The sequence below is a fragment of the Musca vetustissima genome, unplaced genomic scaffold (assembly GCF_032173495.1).
Source record: "Musca vetustissima isolate MV318-11 ecotype Yass unplaced genomic scaffold, APGP_CSIRO_Mvet_v1 utg4338, whole genome shotgun sequence".
NCBI classification, from domain to species: Eukaryota; Metazoa; Arthropoda; class Insecta; order Diptera; family Muscidae; genus Musca; species Musca vetustissima.
The window spans coordinates 60,984-84,530 of NW_026878072.1; the positions used below are offsets into that span (position 1 = coordinate 60,984).

At 37.4% G+C, this 23,547-nt stretch overlaps 4 protein-coding genes across 4 annotated transcripts; 2 read left to right on the top strand and 2 right to left on the bottom strand.

The window, feature by feature from the left end:
* The first annotated feature begins 17,028 nt into the window (after positions 1-17,028).
* LOC133322852 (dynactin subunit 6-like) lies at positions 17,029-17,943 on the top strand. Its single transcript, XM_061531806.1, has 3 exons — positions 17,029-17,051; positions 17,111-17,570; positions 17,809-17,943. Exons 1-3 carry the CDS (start codon positions 17,029-17,031, stop codon positions 17,908-17,910), a joined length of 585 nt encoding a protein of 194 aa, XP_061387790.1. The 3' UTR covers positions 17,911-17,943.
* A 55-nt stretch (positions 17,944-17,998) lies between these two features.
* LOC133322856 (probable DNA-directed RNA polymerases I and III subunit RPAC2) lies at positions 17,999-18,377 on the bottom strand. The gene is made up of 2 exons (XM_061531810.1): positions 18,360-18,377; positions 17,999-18,292 (listed from the first exon to the last, which is right to left on the bottom strand). Exons 1-2 carry the CDS (start codon positions 18,375-18,377, stop codon positions 17,999-18,001), a joined length of 312 nt encoding a protein of 103 aa, XP_061387794.1.
* Positions 18,378-18,771: 394 nt separating this feature from the next.
* LOC133322857 (small ribosomal subunit protein mS23) lies at positions 18,772-19,842 on the top strand. Its single transcript, XM_061531811.1, has 4 exons — positions 18,772-18,873; positions 18,932-19,093; positions 19,370-19,734; positions 19,814-19,842. The coding sequence occupies exons 1-4, from the start codon at positions 18,830-18,832 to the stop codon at positions 19,840-19,842; spliced, it is 600 nt and encodes a 199-aa protein (XP_061387795.1). The 5' UTR covers positions 18,772-18,829.
* A 7-nt stretch (positions 19,843-19,849) lies between these two features.
* On the bottom strand, positions 19,850-20,687 carry LOC133322851 (DNA-directed RNA polymerase II subunit RPB3). The gene has a single exon (XM_061531805.1). The coding sequence runs from the start codon at positions 20,675-20,677 to the stop codon at positions 19,850-19,852; it is 828 nt and encodes a 275-aa protein (XP_061387789.1). The 5' UTR covers positions 20,678-20,687.
* Positions 20,688-23,547: the final 2,860 nt, after the last annotated feature.

A 23,547-nucleotide genomic window follows, 5' to 3' on the forward strand; every position in this document is an offset into this window, starting at 1 on the left:
GTTGAATGGCCACAAAACAACAGGAACAACAACAAAATATTTTATTGTGGCCAATGAACTTTTGGTCGGTGTAAATTACAAAGGGGGACAGGTTAGAGGACATGTCTGTTACAGGAGATCCCCTTCCATTAATAATGTTTAAAAAATCCACTCCTTATGTAGATCCTTAAAAATATTTTTTAAAAAATCCACGCTTTATGTAGGTCCTTTAAAAATATTTTTTAAAAAATCCACGCCTTACGTAGGTCCTTAAAAATGATTTTTAAAAAATCCACGCCTTATATAGGTCCTTAAAAATAATTTTTAAAAAATCCACGCCTTATGTAGGTCCTTAAAAATAATTTTTTAAAAAATCCACGCCTTATGTAGATCCTTTAAAAATAATTTTTAAAAAGTCCACGCCTTACGTAGGTCCTTTAAAAATAATTTTTAAAAAATCCACGCCTTACGTAGGTCCTTAAAAATAATTTTTAAAAAATCCACGCCTTATGTAGGTCCTTAAAAATGATTTTTAAAAAATCCACGCCTTATATAGGTCCTTAAAAATAATTTTTAAAAAATCCACGCCTTATGTAGGTCCTTAAAAATAATTTTTTAAAAAATCCACGCCTTATGTAGATCCTTTAAAAATAATTTTTAAAAAATCCACGCCTTATGTAGGTCCTTAAAAATAATTTTTAAAAAATCCACGCCTTATGTAGGTCCTTAAAAATAATTTTTAAAAAATCCACGCCTTATGTAGGTCCTTAAAAATAATTTTTAAAAAATCCACGCCTTGTTGGGACCCCCAAAAATAATATTTAAAAAATCCACGCCTTGTTGGGACCCCCAAAAATAATATGTAAAAAATCCACGCCTTGTTGGGACCCCCAAAAATAATATTTAAAAAATCCACGCCTTGTCAGGACCCCTAAAAATGTGCTTTAAAAAATCCACGCCTTGTCTGGACCCCTAAAAATGTGCTTTAAAAAATCCACGCCTTGTCTGGACCCCTAAAAATGTGCTTTAAAAAATCCACGCCTTGTCTGGACCCCTAAAAATGTGCTTTAAAAAATCCACGCCTTGTCTGGACCCCTAAAAATGTGCTTTAAAAAATCCACGCCTTGTCTGGACCCCTAAAAATGTGCTTTAAAAAATCCACGCCTTGTCAGGACCCCTAAAAATGTGCTTTAAAAAATTCAGGCCTTGTCAGGACCCTTACAAATAATTTTAAAGAAATCCACGTCTGCATAAGAACCTCAAAAATAATTTTTAAAAAATCTACACTTTGAAAACATTGCGATTATGGTAAGGGTTCTGCCTGCCCTGACAGACAGCCTGTCGTCTACCATAAGATTTGTTGTGGCCATCAGCCATGGCCACATCAGAAAAATTGCAAGGACACCACTACCCATTATCTGTTGGCCAGCATCGTTTGATTGTCGATATTCCGGGTTTCGGTGATTGCAAGGCCACCGGTTGATGGGTGGATGGGGGGCTGGCTGGCTGTCTACCGTTTCTCAGTCAGAATTCTCTCGTCGCTTAACACTCTCGCTCTTGCTCTCAGGCAATGATATCGAAACTTCAAATGCGCACCAATTGTTGTTGTCGTTGTTGTTGTCCTGGAGTTTGTTGTTCCTGAATGCAGAGCAACAAACCGGAAGTTTTGCAACCCTCAACAGAAATATGACTGAGACCATCACGACGAGGTCAGTGAACTTTGATTTAAGGTGGAGGATGGATAGATGGATAGACGAAAGTATTTCCATTCTCCCACCCAATCTCATCCAGACATGCAACAATTCGCCGCCTCATGGCCATCATGGATGGAGAGGAGCAATAACAAAAACAACAACAATAGCTCAATATATGTACATACAGCCTGTGGAACTGTACTGTACCCGTACCGATTGTTGATAGCGATAATACTCCTGCCTGCCTGGCTGGCTGGCGGGCTGCTGCAGATATTTTATCCACCCTCAAAAAAAACTGCACAACGCACATAGAGGGTGTTTCGCCGATGAATATTTTCAAAGAGTCTCTGAGGGTGCTGATGATGATGACGACTCTGATGGCAATGACAAGCTTCAACGTAAAGGATGCTGAGTCCTCTCGAAGTGGTGGTGGTGGTAGTGTCCGTGGAGGTATCACCCATTTTATTCACCACTTCGTGCGGGGAGATTTGTTGCATGTGTTGTTTCCTTTTTTGGCACAACATTTTCAGCAGACCGCATCCACGCACGTACAACTGTAAGAGTTCGCAATCCGCCGGTTGGGTATGTATGTCTACAGATATATATGTGTGTGTGTGTGTGTGAGTTCATGTTACCTATCCAGCCAGACATTATGGCAGCTCTATAAGGGACTACGAAAAAAATTCTACTTTGAATTATTTAATCAAAGTACAGCTGTTCAATTTACCAACAAAAAAAGCTTCCGCCCTGCCAGGCAGGACAGGGCAGGGGGTTTTAATTATTACAAAATGGCATACATAGCAATTGACAGGACCTGATACTCGGCAAAAAAAACACAAATACTACACATATGAGGACTTTTTAGTAACGGAGGTAAAGGCTAAAGGCTCGGAGAGAAGGGGGGCAGGATATTAAGTTAGGAAGAAGGATTTTTTTAAAAAGGGTCCTATACGAGCTGAGAATTTTTTAAAAAATACGTTAATTTGTTGACGTTCCTATCTATGTCATTCGTGTCTAGGCACTCATAATTCGGTTGCCCTAAACTATCCTTGACTAGTCTCCCAGAAAAGGAGTAATCTTCTGGACCTTATCTATTAAGTTTGCTGGACATATTTTATATATCTATTACCTCCTCTCTAATTCTGTTAACAAAGGTAGGTTTATTGCCTATGTTAATGGTATTCAAATAATCTAGAAGGTCCTGGCCTCTTTTGTTGGTATTTGTACTACCCCATGCAATATGATGTGAGTTAGCATCACTGGCATCATCACTATGGCTTAATCCAGAGACCCTGTTTTTAATTGTCCAAGGTTCCTGGATCAGTCCGATGTGTATTTTACCTTTTATTATTTTTTGCATTAGGGCCAGGGTTGCCGTCTCACTCCGATGGAGGTTAATCTGGATGACTTCTCATCCAATTTTCCTCCAGTAACCGGTTTTTTGGGAGTCCGTGATCTTCACCTCGGCCTTCCTCCTCTTTGTTGCTGGGTAATTTCGCCTCGCTGTTGTCATTGGCTTCATCGTCACCAATCCTTGCCTTGCCGATTTTGAAGTAAACGGCATTGGACACGTAGTGCGCCTTGCTCTTTGCCTGACTTGCCATTGAAGGCCTGTCCAAGTCCAACATAAGGAGAGTCCCTTCCTCTTTCGCCTCCCTGTGGAAGACTTCCCACTTCTTCACATGCAGTGTCTTGTTTTGTAGGCTGAAAACCTTGAGCATACGTTCCTTGTCGAAATCGCTGCCGCAACCTCTGACAAAGACTGTAGCCCATTTGTAGTAAAGGAATGTCTTTTTTCCTCATCAGCTTGAGTTTCATTCATCCATCTATGGGTCTAATGCTTGTCACTATCTTCCTCAGGCCTTCTATGCTATTTGGATTTTCAAATTCCAGCATTAGATAGTTCAGCTATCCAGTTCAATAGAGTCCCATCCTTGTCGTAGGTACTCCATAATCTTGGTGTTGATCGTATTTAACATTTCCTTATGGGTCTCCTTCTTTAGTTTACCGGACGAGCTATTCCCGTCGATCATTGCATAGCAGAGCTCGTCTCGACAGCGTTTCCTGGCAACCTTGGCATAAGACGGCGGCTCCTTACTGTTGCTGTCATCTTCCACTTTCGTAAATACCAGTTGGTCCTTTTGGGATTCCCGGTTTTTGCGGAAGATTTCGACTCAGCACTCGTCTTCCTTTTGGGTCTCCTTCTTTAGTTTACCGGACGCGCTATTCCCGTCGATCATTGCATTGCAGAGCTCGTCTCGATAGCATTTCCTGACAACGGCGGCTCCTTACCATCTGTTGCTGTCATCTTCCTCTTTCGCAAATACCGGTTGGTCCTTTTGGAATTCCCGGTCTTTCCGGAAGATTTCGACTCAGCACTCGTCTTCCTGATATCAGAGCCAACTTCCACTGCCCTCGTCAGTGGATTGTCGTGGCAGTCTCCTTTGACGTTGGTTTGACTTAGCTTTCTCTTACTATCGGTCGACGGGAATCTCTTTTTCTTTTTGGCAGATTTGATAGTCGCCTGCTCATCCGGAGACCTTATCCTCTTCGCCGCTTTGCAGAAGTGAAGGGAAGGTCAGGCTTATTCTTTTGAGCCTCTGTCTGCATCTCGCCGTTTTTGTTCATCCGATTCATTCTGGCCAACTTCCGCCTTTGTGCCCCAGACAACTACTTCTTCCTGGTTGTGAGTTTGGCTATATCATCACCTCCTCTATTATCTTGTCAGCCTCTTCTCAGGCTTATCCTTTTGATAATCTCGCAGTTTTTGTTCATCCGATTCATTCTGGCCAAATTTCGCCTTTGTGCCCCAGACAACTGCTTCTTCCTGGTTGTGAGTTTGACGATATCCTAACCTCTTCTATTAACTTGTCAGCCTCTTCTCATTTCCGGCTCTCCAAGACGGTTATTTTTATCTGATTATCATGATCAAACTCAGAGTTCGAAGTTGAGTTACCTGGGTTCTTATACAGGCGTGGATTTTTTTAAAAAAATATATTTAAGTGCCCAGACAAGGCATCAATAAGAATGGCATCGTGATTTATCACCCATTAAACCACTTATTAACCCATTTCAACACTCTTCTCCCCCTCATATCCTGTTACTTGTAATACCCGCTTAATTATTCCCCTAATACCTTCTAATTATCATAATTCAGGAACTTTATGAGCTCTCCCCAAACCCCCACCTCCAAACCTTTCAAACCCATTTTCCATTAATATGCAGATAGCATCCTCAACCTTTTGCTAATTACCTACTCATCAGGATTCACATTTGAAAAAATCTTCTCTCAACCTCCCCTCACCCTTGCTTAATTACTTTATGAAAAACATTAGAAATTATTGGCAAAAAAAATAAAGAAAATTCGGAAGAAGGAAAAAAATTTCATTAAAGTGAGCCCAGCTGTCAGCTGAACCCTCAATGAAAATATTCCGCAGCAATGTCAGTCAACCAACCATCCTGACTGACCCTATGCAATTAAAATTTGTTACCAATACTCGACACACCACCACCAACAACAATAGCAAACTAACGATTGAGTACAAAAACCCCGCCAATGATTACAGAATCGAACCGCATCGATGTCGTTCGTCCCCTTGCATATTTATTGTCTTTCTTTTAATGGGCTTTTTGCGAAAAACCAATAATGATTCATCACTTAGCCATCCATCCACCCCCTGTCCGGGTGTCTATATTCCTCGAAGCGAAGGGAAGTTTCAAGCAACAGCCGCTCCATTCATAAAATATGTATAACAACAACAGCAATAATAATTATACGAAATTAGTTAAGTGAAACGATAGGAAACCTGAATACTGAAACTGCCGAACCAAAAAAAGGGGAACCATAAAAGGAAATCCTTCCAGGAGGACCGCTTGCATATAAAGACATTTTTCTATGTGGCGAACATTTAAACGACATACAAAAAATATTCCAACCTGGGGGAATTAAATTATAGACCGTACTTAAAGGGAGCACACATATCGAATACGAGGGTGGAAATAACCTAAAAAAACTTTAAAAATATTTTTAACAAATTCAAGCCTGGACGCCTAAAATATTTTTTTAAAAAATCCACGCCTTATGTAGTTGTCGAAAAATATTTTATCGTCACAAGCCACGACTATGATCCGGCTGTTCTAGGTGTGGATGCCTTGGCACCAGCAGCTGTATCTGTTACAAGTGCATCAATTCAAAACCAAAACGTTGACGAACCGGCTATTCCTTTGGCAAATGAGCATGTCAAGATTGATGGAAATCAGTATCTGGCTGATATCTAGAGGAACTAGACTGGTACCGGAAGAGCAATGTGGGGATACGCTTCCGGAGGAATTGCTACTGAATCTCACCCTAACTGATGATGAGCTGGACACCACGGTGATCCCAGCCAAGTCTACACAGGGGATTGCTGTAGTAGTAACGAAGGAAGCGCAGACCTTGTTGACCGACCGACTGCCAGTCTGACTACAACAGGTCCTGTGTCGGCACCCGCAGACAAACTTCAGAGGCAATCTGAACGGAGGTGATGTCCGACGATGGGGAATCTGTTGAGACCCCAGCAGAAGACATCGGCCCAAAGGTTGGGATGGCCCGAGAAGCAGCTGATGCGAAGTATTACAAACGTGCTGTTTCGTATGTCCTCAAATTCGTGGGGCGAGACGCGAATTTGATCTCGGAGAGGGAGGTACACCCCATAGAGGGTAAGATGAGATACGTAAGGAAATTCGAAAGAATCTATCAGCACGCTCTCCATCGTGAACTCGAGATGGACAGGATATCCCTCTCGAATCCTACAACTTGCACCAAAGTGGTAGAATCGGCGAAGCCCAATGTCTCTGTCAAGGGTGCTAAGCCGACTACTGACCTAAAGCCCAGCTCGAAGCCTAACCCTAGTAAGAATGCACAGGAAAAGGCAATTGAGAACATCCCTAAGCAAAATGTCACCCCTAAGGGTGATCAACGTGTGGAGGGCTCTGCCCGATTCTACGCCTAACGACAAAGGTGAAGCTAAAGCTTTGGATGGATATACTAGTGGTCAAAATAGGAAGAAGGGTAAGTCAGTCAAGAAACCATTGTCTCCTGGGGGTGTAAATGTCGCCCCACAGAGCAAATGTGTGGAGCGCATCCGCTCTTCAGAAGGTCCGCAAACCTCACCCAAGAAGACGATGACTTCTCGTCTGGCAGATCCTTCTACCTCATATGCGGCTGTCGCTGGACAACAAACGGCGGAAAAACAGCTAAGTGCAGAGAAGGCTCTTAAAGCCAGCAAATCTTGTTATATCAAATCTGAGGCCGTCCTCAAGTGTAGAGCAGTTTTGGAAGAACTTACTTACAGCTATCCGTTGTGTTGGGTACCAGGACATTGTGACATCTTGAGTAATGAAAGAGCGGACGAACTAGCTAGACGAGGATCTCAATCCACAGATCTAGCAACTGATGACTCAACCAAACCCATATGCCATTTTTACCGGAACTTTGAGGCATTCTTCGACCTTATTCCAATCTTACCTTTTTATATCTTTCAGTAAGCTTCTCATCGCCCTTTATCTCCCCAATCTTCTCAACCCTACAGATCTATCGTTATCTCATTTCTTCTCGTGGATGATCACAACGGACCTAGCGGTCTCAGAGTGCACATTCCCAAACCTAACCTAACCCTAAGTTCAATCAATCTTTGTTATCATAACTAAATGCTGTCCTTTGACTTCCTAAATACTTTCAAAACTTTCTTAAATGTTTCTAAATCCCTTCCCATTTTTCCTAATTTTTTAAATACTTCGCAAGATCTCCCCAAACAAAACTGTCTACCAAGTTCTCTACAATGTAAACAAAGGTTTCCTTACAAAAATAAATCTTCTTCTTGTTCTTCCTCACAAAAATTCTTCAAAAAATCTTTTCAATAAAACTTTTACTTAATTCCGAACGCACCACTTGCCTTATACCGACAGACACTAAGAAGAAGAAGAAGAAGCATCTGAGAAAAAATCATTGTCTTTGTTGGCGTGGTTGTTTTTGCTTTTTTGTGATTACATAAAATCCAGACAAGCAGCTCCCACACTTCGTTCTTTTTTCGAATCTCTAGTCTGGGCTGGTTTCATCTGAGCTGTTCTGGGTTGTGGTATATATTGAAACCTTCCTCAACACTACTACAAAAGCACTTCGTCTTCATCTTCTTCTTCTTCCTATTTGTTGTTCGCCCTTTTCTCTTTAGATTCCAACCATTCCGGGTGGAGGAATCCTGCCATTTACTGACTTCTTTATTTACTTCGTTAAAAATTGCTGCTGCAGTATTTCCTCCTTTGCTAGACGCCATGCATCGAGGTGACAATCTGTGTGGGTGTGTGAGGGAGTTTGTGTGAAGTCATTGACAAAGGGTTTTTGTGCAAATAAAAGTGTGGAATAATCTGCACGATGCTCGAAGAGAAATCCACAAGTTGATAGGAGGTTTTTTTCTTTGTTTCCATTTGAAAGGGTAAGGACAGGAGTTCAGTGTGCTTTAATCTCTGCAAGGAAACCATATGGCTAGCCTCAATGTAGGTAGGTCTCAAAAATATTTTTTTTTAAATCCCCGACTTAAAAATTCACGATTTATGTTGGTCTCGAAAAACATTTATAAAAAATCCACGCTTTATAAAGGTCTCCAAAAATATTTTTTAAAAAAATTCACGCCTTATGTAGGTCTTTTTTATCCTCCAAGAACCCGGAAAACAAAATTACAGCCTCTTTGGTGGGCAAAAAATGCGCCTAGAACCTCAAAACCCTCCAAAATGGAGCGGAACCTTTTATGGAGACTATGTCAAAACATGGACCTATATCGAACATTATCTGCCAGAACGTTTTCTATCTTCCGAGAACCCGGAATGTCAAATTACAACTGCTTCGATTGTAACCCAATCCCTAAAAGCACCTAAAATCCGGCGGAACCTTTATATAGAGGCTATGTCAAGAATGGATCGCCATTGACAATTTTCTGCCAAGAATCTTTCATCCTGCAAGGATGCAAATTACAACAACTTCGCTTTGCAAAATGAGCCTAGGACCACCTCAAATGGGGCGGTTACGTTATATTCGGTCTATACCAAAATGTGGACATCCGTCAGGAACCTGGAATGCCAAATTACAGCCACTTTGGTTTGGAAAATGCGGCTAAAACCTGCAAAAATACCTAAAATAGAGCGGAACCTTTATGGAGGATATGTCAAAACATGGACCTATATCGAACATTCTATGCCGCAACTTCTTTTATACCTATGAGAACCCGCAATGTCAAATTAAAACCCCTTCCATTGCAATCCAACACGTAAAACCACCTCAAATGGTGCGGAACCTTTATATAGAGGCTATGTCAACAATGGACCGACATTGACAATTTTCTGCCAACAATTTTTCATCCTGCAAGGACCCGGTATGTCAAATTACAACAACTTCGCTTTGGAAAATGAGCCTATGACCACCACAACGCCTCAAATGGAGCGGTTCCGTTATATTCGGTCTATACCAAAATGTGGGCCGATATTGAAATTATTCTGTAAGCATGTTTATCAGCCATGAGGAACCTGGAATGCCAAATTGCAGACACTTTGGTTTGGAAAATGCGGCTAGCGCCTGCAAAAATACATAAAATGAAGCGGAACTTTATATGGAGACTATGTGAAATCAAGGACCTATATCGAAAATTATCTGGCGCAACCTCTTTTCTACCTCCGAGAACCCGGAAAGTCAAATTACAATCCCTTCGATTGCAACCCAACACCTAAAACAACCTGAAATGGTGCGGAACCTGTATATGGAGTCTATTCCATAAATGGACCGACATTGAAAATACTCTGCAAAGATGTTTTGTCAACCTCCAAAGACACCGTGTGCCAAATTACATTCACTTCGTTTGGAAAATGTGACTAGAATCAACGAAATAACTAAAATCGAGCGGAACCTTTATTTTGGGCCGATTGCCAAATGTGGACCGATATTGAAAATTTCCTGCAAGGATGTTTATCATTCATCAAGAACCTGGATTACCAAATTACCACCACTTCGGTTGGGAAATACGCCCAAGACCCTTAAAATACCTAAAATCCGACTATGTCAAAATATGGACCTGCCTTGAAAAATGTTTGGAAGGGTTATTTTATACTCCTAGAAATTGGAATGTCAAATTACAATTACTACGGTTGGAAAATACGATTATAATATCTTCAAAATAACGAAAATGGTGCGGACCAGTTATTTTGGGTCTATATTTAAATGTGGATCTGTATTGAAAAAAATGTATGTGAAGAAGTTCTCTACATATCAACAAGCTACAATGGCCAACGATAGCCATTTTGGTGGGGAAATGCGACTAGAACCAACAAAATACCTCAAATCGGACGGAATCTTTATATGGGGTCCTTGGCAAAATATGCGCCGATATTGATTTTTTTCCTGCAAGGATGTTTATCATTCATCAAGATCCTGGACTAACAAATTACAGCCACTTCAGTTGGGAAATACGCCCAAGACCATGGACAATACCTAAAATCGGACTATTTGAAAACATGGGCCTACTTCGAAAATGTATATATACAATATAATTTACCCTTAATAACCTGGAATGTCAATTTGTAGTCACTTCGATTGGAAAATAAGGCTAAAACTTCGAAATATGCCAAAAATTAGGCATTTATGTTATATAGGGTCTAAAACAAAACATGGACCTATATTAAAAAATGTGTTTGCGAAAAAGAGTTTAACCCACCAAAAACACAGAATACTAAAATCCTCAAGATACCTGAAATCGGGCGGAACGTTATATGGGACTTAGTCCAAAGCTTGGACCCATGTTGATAATTTTTGGTATGAAGGTTTGACAGTCAATGAGAACCCAAAATATCAAATTACAGCCACTTCGCTGGGAAAATACGTCAAGAAACCTCAAAATGCCTTAAAACGATCGGAACCTTTAAAGGGTGGTTAGATCAAATTGTAGACCGATTATGGTAATTTTTGGTATAAAGATTTGGCAGACAATGAGAATTCAAAATATCAATTTATAGGCAATTTGATTGAAAATGTGTCTGAAATCTTCAAGATACCTCACATCGAACGGAACCTTTACATTGGAGCTAAATCAAAACGTTAACCGATTTTGGTAATTTTTATTGGTAGGAAGAATGATGAGAACCAAAAATTTTAATTTACAGCCGATTTGATTGAAAAATGTGTTTGTAATTCTCAAGATACCTAAAATCGAGCGGAACTTTAAAAGGGGGGCTAGATCGTAATGTGGACCGATTTTTGTAATTTTTGGTAGGAAGATTTGACCGCCAATGAGAACCAAAAATACCAATTTATAGACAATTTTAGTGGAAAATGTGTCTGAAATCCTCAAAATACCTCAAATCGAGCGGAAGCTTCATATGGAGGCTATATCAAAGTGTGAACCGATATTGGTAATTTTTCGTCGGAAAATTTGCTAGCCAAAGATAATTCAAAATATCAATTTATAGCAAATTTAATTGAAATAATGTGTCTGAAATCCTCAAAATACCCGAAATAGAGCGGAACCTTTATATATGTGCTAGATCAAAACGTGGACCGATATTGATAATTTTTGGTAGGAAGATTTGCCAGCTAATGAGAATTCAAAATATGAAATGACAGCCCTTTCCGTTGACAAATACGGCTGTATTATCAAAAATCCTAAAATCGGACGTCATCTTTATATGGGGACTATACCTAAATATGGATCGATTTGGATAATTTGTGGTAGGAAGCTTTGACACCCAATAAGAATTCATAATATTAAATTAGAGCTTAATTGGTCGAAGGCCTTTGTCGGAAATCTTCAAATTTCTAAAATCGAGCGGAACCATTACATGGGAGCTATATCAAAACGTGGACCGATGTTGATAATTTTTGGTAGGAAGATTTCTTATCCAATGAGAACCCAAAATATCAATTTACAAACAATTTGGCTGAAAATCGTGTCCAAAGAATCTAATTTGGGAGTACCTCTATATAGAGGGCTACATCAAAATGTGGACCGTTAGCAACCATTTTTGCTATGAAGATTCTCCACGAAATGAGAATTCAAAATATCAAATTGCAGTTAATTTTGTTGATAAAAACGTGCCAGAAATGGACAAAATAGAAAAATTGGCGGATACCGTTATATGGGGCCTAGATCAAAAAGAGGGTCGATATTTGATGATTGTTTAGTAGGAAGATTTGCTACCCAATGAGAACTCAATATACCAATTTACTGGCAGTTTAGTTGAAAAACGTATCTGAAATCCAAACAAAAATATCCTAAAATCGAGCGGAACCGAACCAAGAGATGGACCGATATTTATATTTTTTGGATAACAAGGATTTTTTCCAACAATGACAATTCAAAATATCAATTTGAAGCCAATTATTTTCAATATTCCCAACTACAATTCTCAAAATACCGAAAAGGTTACCTTATGGATGCAGGTTGCAAACTTCCTAACAATTCCCATTCTTATATTTCAGTTGCTACAACAGCAATCTAACAATTTCGATATAGAATTTTATTCGCCGAATATTTCGAAGTCTGACAAACGTAATTATGGGTCTCCATCTTCAGAAAAGTATTCTCATTTTCTAATAGACCCGCATATCTATCGCCTTAATATCAGACCACGAAAGCGGATACTGAAAAAAGTTGGAACGACTTCTCAAGAACATTCCCATAACCAAATGTAATACCCCCGTATAAGACCTTCTAATTAGAAAATCCTGTATTCAAATGTATTATCAAATTATTCTCGATTCAATTGTCGCCCACGAACTTCTGCCACCCTGCAAATAATATTTCAATTATAGGAAAAAGTTCCAATTAAAAAAAATTATATTACTCCTGCGGCCACACACACACTGCTCGAACTTAAGCTGCCTTTACGAACTTGTCAAACAATTTTCTTGTTTTTAAATATCCTTAGGCTATTAAATTCCGAACGTAATCAAAATGTGAGATTTACTTAAGACTTTCTCTTTGCCTCCAAGACAATTTGCAAATGATTATTAAATCACAAATCTACAAGCGTGACAGAATCCACCCTCACCACAAATCCTTATACACCTTCTGCTCCTCCACCTCACAAATAAATAATAGAAATATTTCATTCACTCTTCATTTTCACAATAAGGATATACAGATATCCTAATTCTTATTGGTATTTGTCTACTTAGCAGAAAACAAAAAAACAACAAGAAAATTACTTTTTCCTCAACAAGGAAGTTGGTATTTGCATACCGGCTGCTTGAAGGACCTTGCAGCTGTTCCTTGTTCCTGAGATGTCATCTACAAAGTATACAAACACTTTTTTTTCAAATTTCAATTTTGTAGACCAGAGAACAGAAAATAAACACTACAACCACAATAGAATAGCACTTGAGAATGAAATGTGAAATTTCATAGCTGAAGTAGCTAAAGAAACAAATCAAATCCGAAGAGAAACGAACAAACAAATAATTGACATTACAACAACACCAATATGGGGGAGTGGAAGGCTATTGAAGGGGGAATAGAAGCCAGATGAAAAATTCAAATCACCAATGGAAGAAATGTTTGAAGAATGTAAACTATGTGAGCCGGTCTCGACTACTGGCAATCGACAGGATTCTATGCCCAGAGCTCCAGGTACATAACAACTGCCTTAGAAACGTAAACAAACATTTCAATATGAATTTGTATACCCTTACTTACCTCCTTAGCCGGCTTGTGGCAGAACAGTTGTTTCATTAGCCGTGCTTAAAAAAGATTTCCAAAGACCATTTCCCGAGATGTTGGCATCTACTTGATCTTTCCATCGGATTCGTGGCCGTTCCCTCATGCGTGAAACATCACTTGAATCGCTTTTGTATGACTCTTTAGTGGGGCTATCCAATCTCACAATATGATCTAGCCAATGTAGTCGCTACAGTTCGAAACGTCTGGTGGCAGAATGGTTGTTTCATTAGCCGTGCTTAAAAAAAGATTTCCAAAGACCATTTCCCGAGATGTTGTCATCTACTTGATCTTTCCATCGGATTCGTCGCCGTTCCCTCATGCGTAAAACATCACTTGAATCGCTTTTGTATGCCTCTTGAGTGGGGCTATAAAATCTCACAACATGATCTAGCCAATGTAGTCGCTACAGTTCGATACGTCTGACAATGCCGATGTCCAAGAATAGATGGTACAAGTCATGGTTCATTCGACGGCGATATTCACCGTCAACGTCACCGTCAAATCGGCCCATAGATCTTTCGGACACTCAAACAAACACTCCAAGAGCTGCCTCATCTACTTGCATAAGTACCCATGCTTCAGATCTATATATTGACCACGGGCTTCTGTCGTTCACAGAGCACTCAGGATAGCACTTTATATGCGATGGGAAGGAGACGCAAGACACATGATGCTGAGGTTCCCATCATTGGGCATGCATTCCTCTAGCTAAATTGTACTAATCAGCTGGTACATGCTCCTGAACAGTATCTGACCACCGGTCTTGAATAGTTCGACCTGCTCCTTTATTGTTCTTAAGCCGATTAATTGCTACTCTGGCCTCATCTTGGCCAGGTGGCATACACTTTATACCGTCATCTCTTATTGGTTCTGGGGTATCTTCTTAACCGCCACTATTTGATACCGTAAGCTTTTCAAAATGTTCCTTACAGATCCTCAACACGATACCTGTATTTGTCACCAGGTTTCCATTTTCATCTCTACAGGAGGATGGTAAAATTTCCGGATTTCATTCTGACTCCTGTACATCTCGATTTGCTCACGCTCACTTTTTTATGTTCTTTCTTTTTTCTGAAAATATGAGCAAAATAAAATAATTATAGGGGCTTCAATGCACCATTTACATAAAATCGGATGGAAATATATGTGGGAGCTATATCTAAATCTGAAACGATTTCAACGAAACTTAGCTCACATCATTCTACACTCAATACAGTACTCTATGCCAAAATTCATGCAAATCTAAAAAAAATGTAGAGGCTGTAATGTACCATTTACATAAAATCAGACAAATCGGATAAAATATATATGGGAGCTATACCTAAATCTGGTCCGATTTCAATGAAATTTAGCATACATCACTCTATACTCAATAGAGTACCCTATGCAAAAATTCGCGCAAATCGAAAGAAATATAGAGGCTTCAATGTACCGTTTACATTAAATCGGACCGATTACTATGAAACTTAGCTCACATCATTCTATACTCAATACGGTAGAGTGTTCCAAATTTCATCTTGATCAGACAAATATTGTGCGTTTAGTGCACCTTGTACATAAAATCGAACAAAAATATATATGAGAGCTATATTCAAATCTGAACTGATTTTCACAAATTTCAATAGGATTTGTCCTTGGGCCAAATAAATGACCAATACTAAATTTCATTAAAATCGGATCATAAATGCAATCTGTTCTTTGGATACAATTTAACATGGACTGACGAAAATGAATAAATCGACTCAGAAAGCGATTCTATGCATATTCTCAAAAGGAACCATGGATCTATATCGTTTCTTTTGGCTGTTACAAACCTATGAACCAAATATACTGAATTCCCCCAATGGGGCCTAGTCCAAAACATGGCCCAATATTGAGCAATTTTTGTTATATCCCAAAATCCCGAATATTGGGGGGTACCGCTATATTCGTTCTACTCTAAAACATTGGTCAAGATTGAACAATATTTGTAAAGGCGATTTTCTATCCAATATACAAATTTACATCGATTTCGGTTGAAAAATGTGTCCAAACTGCACAAAAAATCTAAATTTGGGAAGTTCCCACCTGAAGTCATTCCACTGGTTGCGGAATAGCAAAATATAGTCGATTATTCAACATTTCAAACCGGGGCGTTCTCTAGGTCCTTAAAAAGCTTGACATGCGGACGGTTTTAGCTCCTTTCCATATAGCCAACAATAATGAAAATTAATTCTGCAAATAAATCACATCATAAAAAATATTAACCCAAAATGTATATACAATTACCTATTTGTTACTAAAATCCTTTCAGCAGCAATTATCCCTGCTCAAATCTTGAATAAACTGGCCTTTGGAGCAATACAATATGCATGAATTGCAGCCCAATTGGCCATCTATCAATTTAATTAATGTGAAAGATAACACTTTAAATTTAATTAAAAAAACAATAACAACAACAAAATATACCTGGTTATGGAGAATCTGGTTTGCATATTTATTTCCACGAGTAACCCACTATCCATTTTTTATTAAAACAAGGCTTGAATATCAATTAGCTTCCGTTTCAATTAAACAGTTGTAGATCATTTTTGACAAACACTGAGAGACAAAAAGCGGGTGAGCAACACATTTGGAATTAGATTTTGCATTTATATACGTTAATAATTAAATTATTATAACATTTCAAGCGAATTAATGTCAATTATCCCTCAATAACTAATTATTGTTGCTTTTTCTTCATTTATTCGTTATTCCCACCTTTTTGTTTCATGTAAACATTAATAATTGTCAACCGTTAGAGCCTAGAGTTGTTCTTTCTCTCTCTCTCTCTAGTGTTGCATTCAATTACAGTAGACTACACTGACATTTCGATAACTGATTTATCGATATTATTTCTTGTTAGAGTGGTTTTATATTTGTCGGGATCGGGATCGGTGTTGAGAGTTTCTCTCTCTCGAGAGAGTAATTAGAGTTGCGCTATTTTTAATTTTGTAACAAGCGTACTTTTTGTAAACAAAAGGTACGAATTGACATAAACGTACCAAAACAAAAATTAGATTTTTTATTATTCGCGAATACATTTACGCTTAAATTATAACATATGTTATTTATGCAAATAACTGGTATAAATATTGGCCAATATTTCTCGATAATTATAATTTATTATCATTTGAAGTAGAATTTAAGGTACATTTTCGTACTTTTTTGTTTCTACCTGTGGTAATGTTTTCCAACACAATTCACAATTTACCACTGAGAGAGAGAGAAACTCTCAACACCGATCCCGATCCCGGCAAATATAAAACCACGCATACTCTTATCGTTGTTTAGCCTATCACTGAACCAAAAAAATATTAATATTAACAGCTGATTTTTCTGATTTTCCTTGTCCTTTCCTTCTTCCTTATGCTTTACACTCATTCGTAAACACAAAAATTATACAAATTTATAGGGTTTTGCTCTCTTTTTCCGCTATTCTCTTCTGTGTCTCACATATATGAGTCAGTTGTCACTGGTTCATTTGGCTCCTTTCAATGAATCGTACAATTGAACCATTTTCCTAGGGAAAGTAAAAACAACGAAGAAAATTGCAATTTTTGCAAGAAAATAATACAAATTTAGCACAATATAGCATCAAAATGCCTTCAGCGGATAATAATGAGTAAGTTTAACCCAATAAACATGAATAAAACATACTAAAAGCGTATAATTTTCTTATAGTGTCAAAATAATGAACAAATCCATAGTCTGTGAAGACAGTACGCTACGAGGTGACATCACCATTTCCCAAGGATGTGTCATACATCCCAGTGCCTCAATATTGGCCGAAGCGGGACCCATAATATTGGGTGAAAATTGTATTGTTGAGGAATATGCAACAATTGCCTACCGTTTGAGCGACGAGCAGAAGCGTCAAAAGGAAACGGGTAACTTTGAACCTGCCCCACCTTTAGTGATTGGTTCAAATAACGTCTTCGAAGTTGGTTGCGTGGTAGAGGCTCAAAAAATCGGCGATAAAAATGTATTCGAATGTAAAAGTTATGTTGGCCCCGAAGTGGTGGTTACAAATGGTTGTGTGGTCGGTGCTGCGGTTAGTTTAAAATGTAAACAAGTGCTGCCCGAGAGTACTGTGATCTATGGTCGTGATTGTCAGCAGCGGGAGGCAATTGATAAATATGCGGTAAGTTGGAGATCATGTCTAGGGCAGATGTAAATAAGGGCTTTATAAATGATTATACGAATGGGACGCCAAAAGACCTTTTAGAAAAATTCTTAAGGACTTCTTGTAGTATAGAAGACCTTAAATGATTTCTTATGAAATACCTTTTTATAAACGTTTAATTTTTAACACCAATTCTTTTTTGTTTCCTGTTGATCTTTAAATATTTTCTAATCATGATCTCTCTCTCTTTTCACAGTACCAAACCTTACAAATCGATTTTCTCCGAAAAGTCCTGCCCAACTATCACCATCTGAGGAAACCCAATCAGGATCCCAAAAAGACACGTTCCGTTGTTTAAGCTTAATATTAAATTTATAAACCTATTTATTTATAAAATAAATTTTCCAAAAAAGACACAGAAAAAACACGACATACTTAAATCTCATTTACGCCACTGGAACCTTAAATTGTTTAACTTCCTTTTCAAAGGTGTCGATAGTGTGATCACATATTTTCTCCAAATCTTCAAGGCCCCTCTTCAAAATATCTATGGCCCTACCCTGTGAAGATTGTATACGAAAATGCAACTTATTCTCTGTGGGATGAGGTATGGTATATCCACAAAAGTCAACATCTGGATAACGGCTAATGATGGTCTTCAAAGCATTCCCCAATGTGTGGCCTTCATCTTGAAAGACAAAGGTGCGAGAACCCTCGCCATTGTTTTCATCACCAGCAACCTAATGTTTGACAAAAAATATCAATAAATTACTTTGTTTAATGATAAGTATAAAGTGCACTACTTACTTCAGCTAAGGCTCCCATTTTCTTGAGATTTTTTAATTTAAATTTTACCAAAAGAAATGAAATTAATTCCACACACAGCGTACTAATACCACAACGTGCTTTTGTTTACATGCACTCTTCTTCTTATTACACTTATCGCATAACGGCACTCACAGTGTGTTGTTATCATACATCAGCACTGTTTTGCTATCGATAACAACGAAGAGAGAGAATGAAAAAGAGAACAGCTGTTTTCCTTTGTTTGTTCCTGAACTCTTCATCTTCCACCACTCACAGCATAGCGGCACTCACAGTGTGTTGACATCAAACATCATCGCTTTATTGTTATAGAATCGATAATATCGATAGAAGCAAAAGAAGAGAGAGGGAGAGAAAACAGCTGATTTTGTGTTTGTAGCCAAAAGGCCGTGGAAAATTAAGGTTATTTCGTAATATTTGTAAGGAAATTTAACAAATAAATTCGTATTAACATGGCCCAAAGTAGATTAGAGAAAATTGGAACCATATTCACCAGGTATTTGGCAAAAATAACTACTAAAATAATTACTTTAATAATATAAATTTCTCTCAAGAGTTTCTGGTTTACTGCGCTCTGGTGCCATGAAACCCGAAGACAAGCCGCTATGGTATGATGTATATGCAGCCTTCCCACCCAAATTGGAACCAAGATTCGATCGCCCGGCACCACAAATACCAATTCGCAATATATTTTATGAAGAAGATCAAGTGAGGGCGTAAGTAAAAATAGAACAACAACAAAATAACCGATAAAATATTTAGTTTACAAGAGACATACGGAATATATTCGACAAAAGCCCGGTTATTTGGTTGAGAATATTAATAAGGAGATTCTGTTCTCTTAACCAAATTCGCCACTAGTTCATAGGATCAGGTTTTTAGGATAGATTTTTAATTCACAAGAGAAATGAATGCCTTAAACCCTATGGCTCATGTAAACTAGGCTTGTAGCCAACATTTCATAATTGTTTTTTTCTCTCCCAATTTGACAGTAAATTCCACAAGTCCCAAAAGCAAGCCGAAATGGTCAGTATGTTCGATCGCCAGCGTAAAACCCAATCACAGCAATTTATACAAATCTATCAAGGCTTGAAATCACAAGGTGCCTTGGATGAGGAGAAAATATTTGAAACCGCTCTGGATCTATTGCAAGAACAAAGGGCTCAAATGAGACAAGATGCTCAGCAAGCCAAGGATATGGATCTAGGTCTTGAAGAAGACAGCAAACAGACCTTAAGTGAATCATTCACTCAGGCCAAGGCTGATGCTGGGGAAACAAAAACAAGCACCGCCACCACCTCTGCAAGTGGCACCACAAATCCAGATAGCAAAAGCGATTCGAAAAATAAAATTGCCGGTATAAACATTGAAAATCTGTTTAAAGATTAAAAAATAAAACACAAACAATTTTCTGTTAATATTTCTATGTTATTTAGGGCAAAATAAAAATAATAAAAATTGTTAGAAAAAAATTAAACAGCTAAAGCATCATTTTGTGTCTCATGACTGAGCTGGGTCTGTAAATTGGACAATTTGTTTTTCAACACCTGTACACCCATTATGACAATATTTTCCGGTTTCAATGCGCCCGATGACTCCACATTATAGAAAAATTTATTCGGTTTCGCTTCCCAATTGTATGGAGCCTCATATTGATCATCATCCAGTTCGGTATGTTCACTCTTGGGCCATTCATCCGGCTTGGGGTACAAAGTGTGACGCATTGAATTGTCCGGATCATATTCAAAACAAACACCAGCTGTGGGATTCCATTTGGCATGTTCTTTACCGAAACCCTTTTTGGCATAGGCCCGCAATTTCAGCTCCTGACCCTTGCGCAATTTAATAATTAAAATTTCATCAGTACTTTCGCCGTATTCATTATCTTCATCGTTTTGATGACGTGAGGTGACGGGCAGCACCTTGGGATTACTTGATTTTAAATCAGCCGTAGTAACATGTCTGGTCGAATCTTCAGTACACTTAACATCCAATGTGAATTCTACACTGCATTCGGGACAGAAATCCAAGCAGATACAATCACGAGTATATTGCAAACGTTCTACAACCTCATCGGATATGAGGGGTATCAAGCCAATACGATGCGCCAAGAATTCATCGGATAGAACTGTGGAATTTGCCTCCAGTTGAACCCAATCAATTGCCAATGTTGGTGTCTCAGCAATAAAAACGCGCCGCAAACTATTCGCCACACTCAATTCGGTATCTTCCAGCACGAACTTTACATTGTCATCAGTCAATTCGGTAATTGTCACAGAGGGTTGATTGGCGTAGGGCATTTTGAAACTTGTTTTTCTAAATTAAAAATTTATTAAAGATCTGCTACTGCCACCACACACAAAAAATTACACCAAGCTTTCCACAGGTATTTATATGTTTTGGCAAACGCCGCATATCCAAGTAATCGGTAATCTAAGCACAAAACCTTAACATACAACCATATTGAAAAGCGTTCCCATACCAAATAGACGAATTATGTGGTTTATTTTCAAAGGAGACATAAAGAGAGCATAAAACGAATATTCTTAAAACATTCGTACACTATTTGCCTATTTAAATTGGCATTATTATTATACTTTATCGAGAAATATCCGCATTTTATTCCTTATAGCGAGACTGTTTTCACTTGACACATGGCGGCGGCATATGAACGGCGTTGCATTATTTGTTCAAGTGCCGCGGTTCTTTTCCCTCATTGTAGTTTGACATATGGCGCCATTAACACAGGCAAATGAACGGCTTCTTTCTTTAATATATGTAGGGATCTAAAAATCTATAATCGACTTGCTTTATTAACCACAAATATCTATGAATTTTAGATTTTCTGGAAGTTATTTGCAGGAAATAGGATATTTGAATCGATTTTGTAGTTGTTTCAAAGAATTGTACTAATAAATTATTATTTAAATACATAAGTGTTTTTTGTATTAGCAATTTAAGAATAAATTTTGCAATAATTATAAAAATACTTTAAAAAATATTTTTCACATAATGTGGCAGGATTTTTTAAAAACTATTTGCTCAAGGTTTATTACATGGTAAAATAATAAAAGGTAACAGCAAGTGTTGTTGTACAAAAAACGATACAACAACCACATTTTGCAAGTGTCAACTCATGACAGAAAAATGTAAACAAACAAATTATCATCAAATTATTTTTATTTTGAAAATGAAATATTTTCGAATCCTCAAAATTTGAAAAAAAAATATTTTTCGCTTCCACATCTTTCCTTTAATTGAGCCATTGCCATATATATGTGTAACACATATGACAATGCTGGGAATATATAGTTATTCCTTCAAGAATGATTTGCTTCCTCAAACTTTCCCAGCAGGCAGATTGAGTAAATACGGGAGTACGGGAGCACATTAATAAAGAACAATTGAACAATTTCAAAATGTATGCGTTCCCAATTTTCCTGTTGGGTGATTTTTAAAAACATAATTTCTCAAATTCATATTGACACTAGTATTACGTTGGAATCAAATCAGCTGGGATTTGCTGGTACCTTTTATAATTGTACCATGGGTTTATTATAAGGCGCAATTATTTTGTTTTTAAATAATTGTTAATGTCGTCAATGTTTAAAAAATATATTTAATGATTTTTTAGATTACGTAATTTTTTTATAAAAACAATTTTTTAATAGTTATTAGACATTGTCAATTTTTCACTGTTTTCAAAATTTATTCGAATGTGTCAAGTTTTCAACAACCATTTTTCGAGGTTTCTTAGAAAGCTCTGAATTGTTTTAATTATAGTACGTTTATATTGGACCGGATTTCGTTAACCCAGTAAAAGTTCTAATGTAATTGCCGTTTTATATTCCAAGAATTTACATCTGACGTAACATTTTTCAATTCAATTTTTATTCAACAATAACAATTATTAAAATTCGTATATATGGATGGGAGTATTTTTTAATTATACCCCGAAAATAACTACGATAAAACCGAAACGACCTTTAGAGAAAATGATGAAGATATCAAAGATAAAAAATTAATAGAACATCGATGACAATTTGCCTCTATTCAAGGTCCGCTTAAAAGAGAAACCCAATTAAATGAAAAAAAATCTATCCTCCTGGCTCAAATATTGATATATTCAAAAATTTTTTTATGAAACGCAATTCATTTACCCCGTAAGCGTTTCTAAAAGTTACCATTTTCGACTTTTACTGACTTCTGAAAATTGACTAAAAATTTAATTTTTTTTATATGAATTATTTTGAACAGATAAATTAAAGTTCCGGAAAGAGTAATTTTTGGGTCTTTTGATTTCAGATTTCAATATCCATAATCGCACTATTCGACATATTTTTTTAAAAGCTCCGCTTAAATTTTTATATGCTGGCTATATTGGCTAAGTTGTTATATTCTTCGATGAATTTAAAGTTACCTCTTAATGGATCAAATTTGTTGCATTCAAATATTAAATGATAGCCAACAATATTCCTTTCATATTGTATAAAAAAGATCGACCTATGTATCCCTATTTAGATCATAATTTTTTTTTTTTAATATTCACCGTTTAATTTTTATTGATTGGTATATATCTTATCAAACCAATATTTATACAACCAATATATATAATAATATTTGCCCTAAAATACGACCCTAGTAAATTAAGGGCTAAACTGAATGTTCGCGTTGAGCGTTTTTTGTTATCGCGTTAACGCACGCAAAAAGTTAAAATATATTTAACTCCGAAGCGCAGCCCACAACGACTTCGAGCGTTTGTGTTATCGTTTCCTTGTGGTTGTTGTATTTTCGATAACACATAACGCAACGGATGGCTCAACGCGAGCATTCTGCTTAGCCCTTTAAAATAAAAAAAATTCTACTTATTTCCACGAACACTCATTTTTTTTTTTCATTCATAAAAAGCTACATCACCTTTCTTTAGACAAAAGTCGACCTATATATCCCTATCTGTGAGTTAACTATCGATAATCACTGTCTGCTCGATATTTGTTTTTTTAAATATATTCACCGGTTTGTTTAATTGTGAAGACTATATTTTTCCTTGCAATAATTAACATATTGACATGATCGGACATGCTCTATGGGCTCACATCTTTTAAAAATTCTCCTTGATTTTTGTTTACTGCTTTTAATTTGCCCCATTTATTATTTATTGCTGTCATTG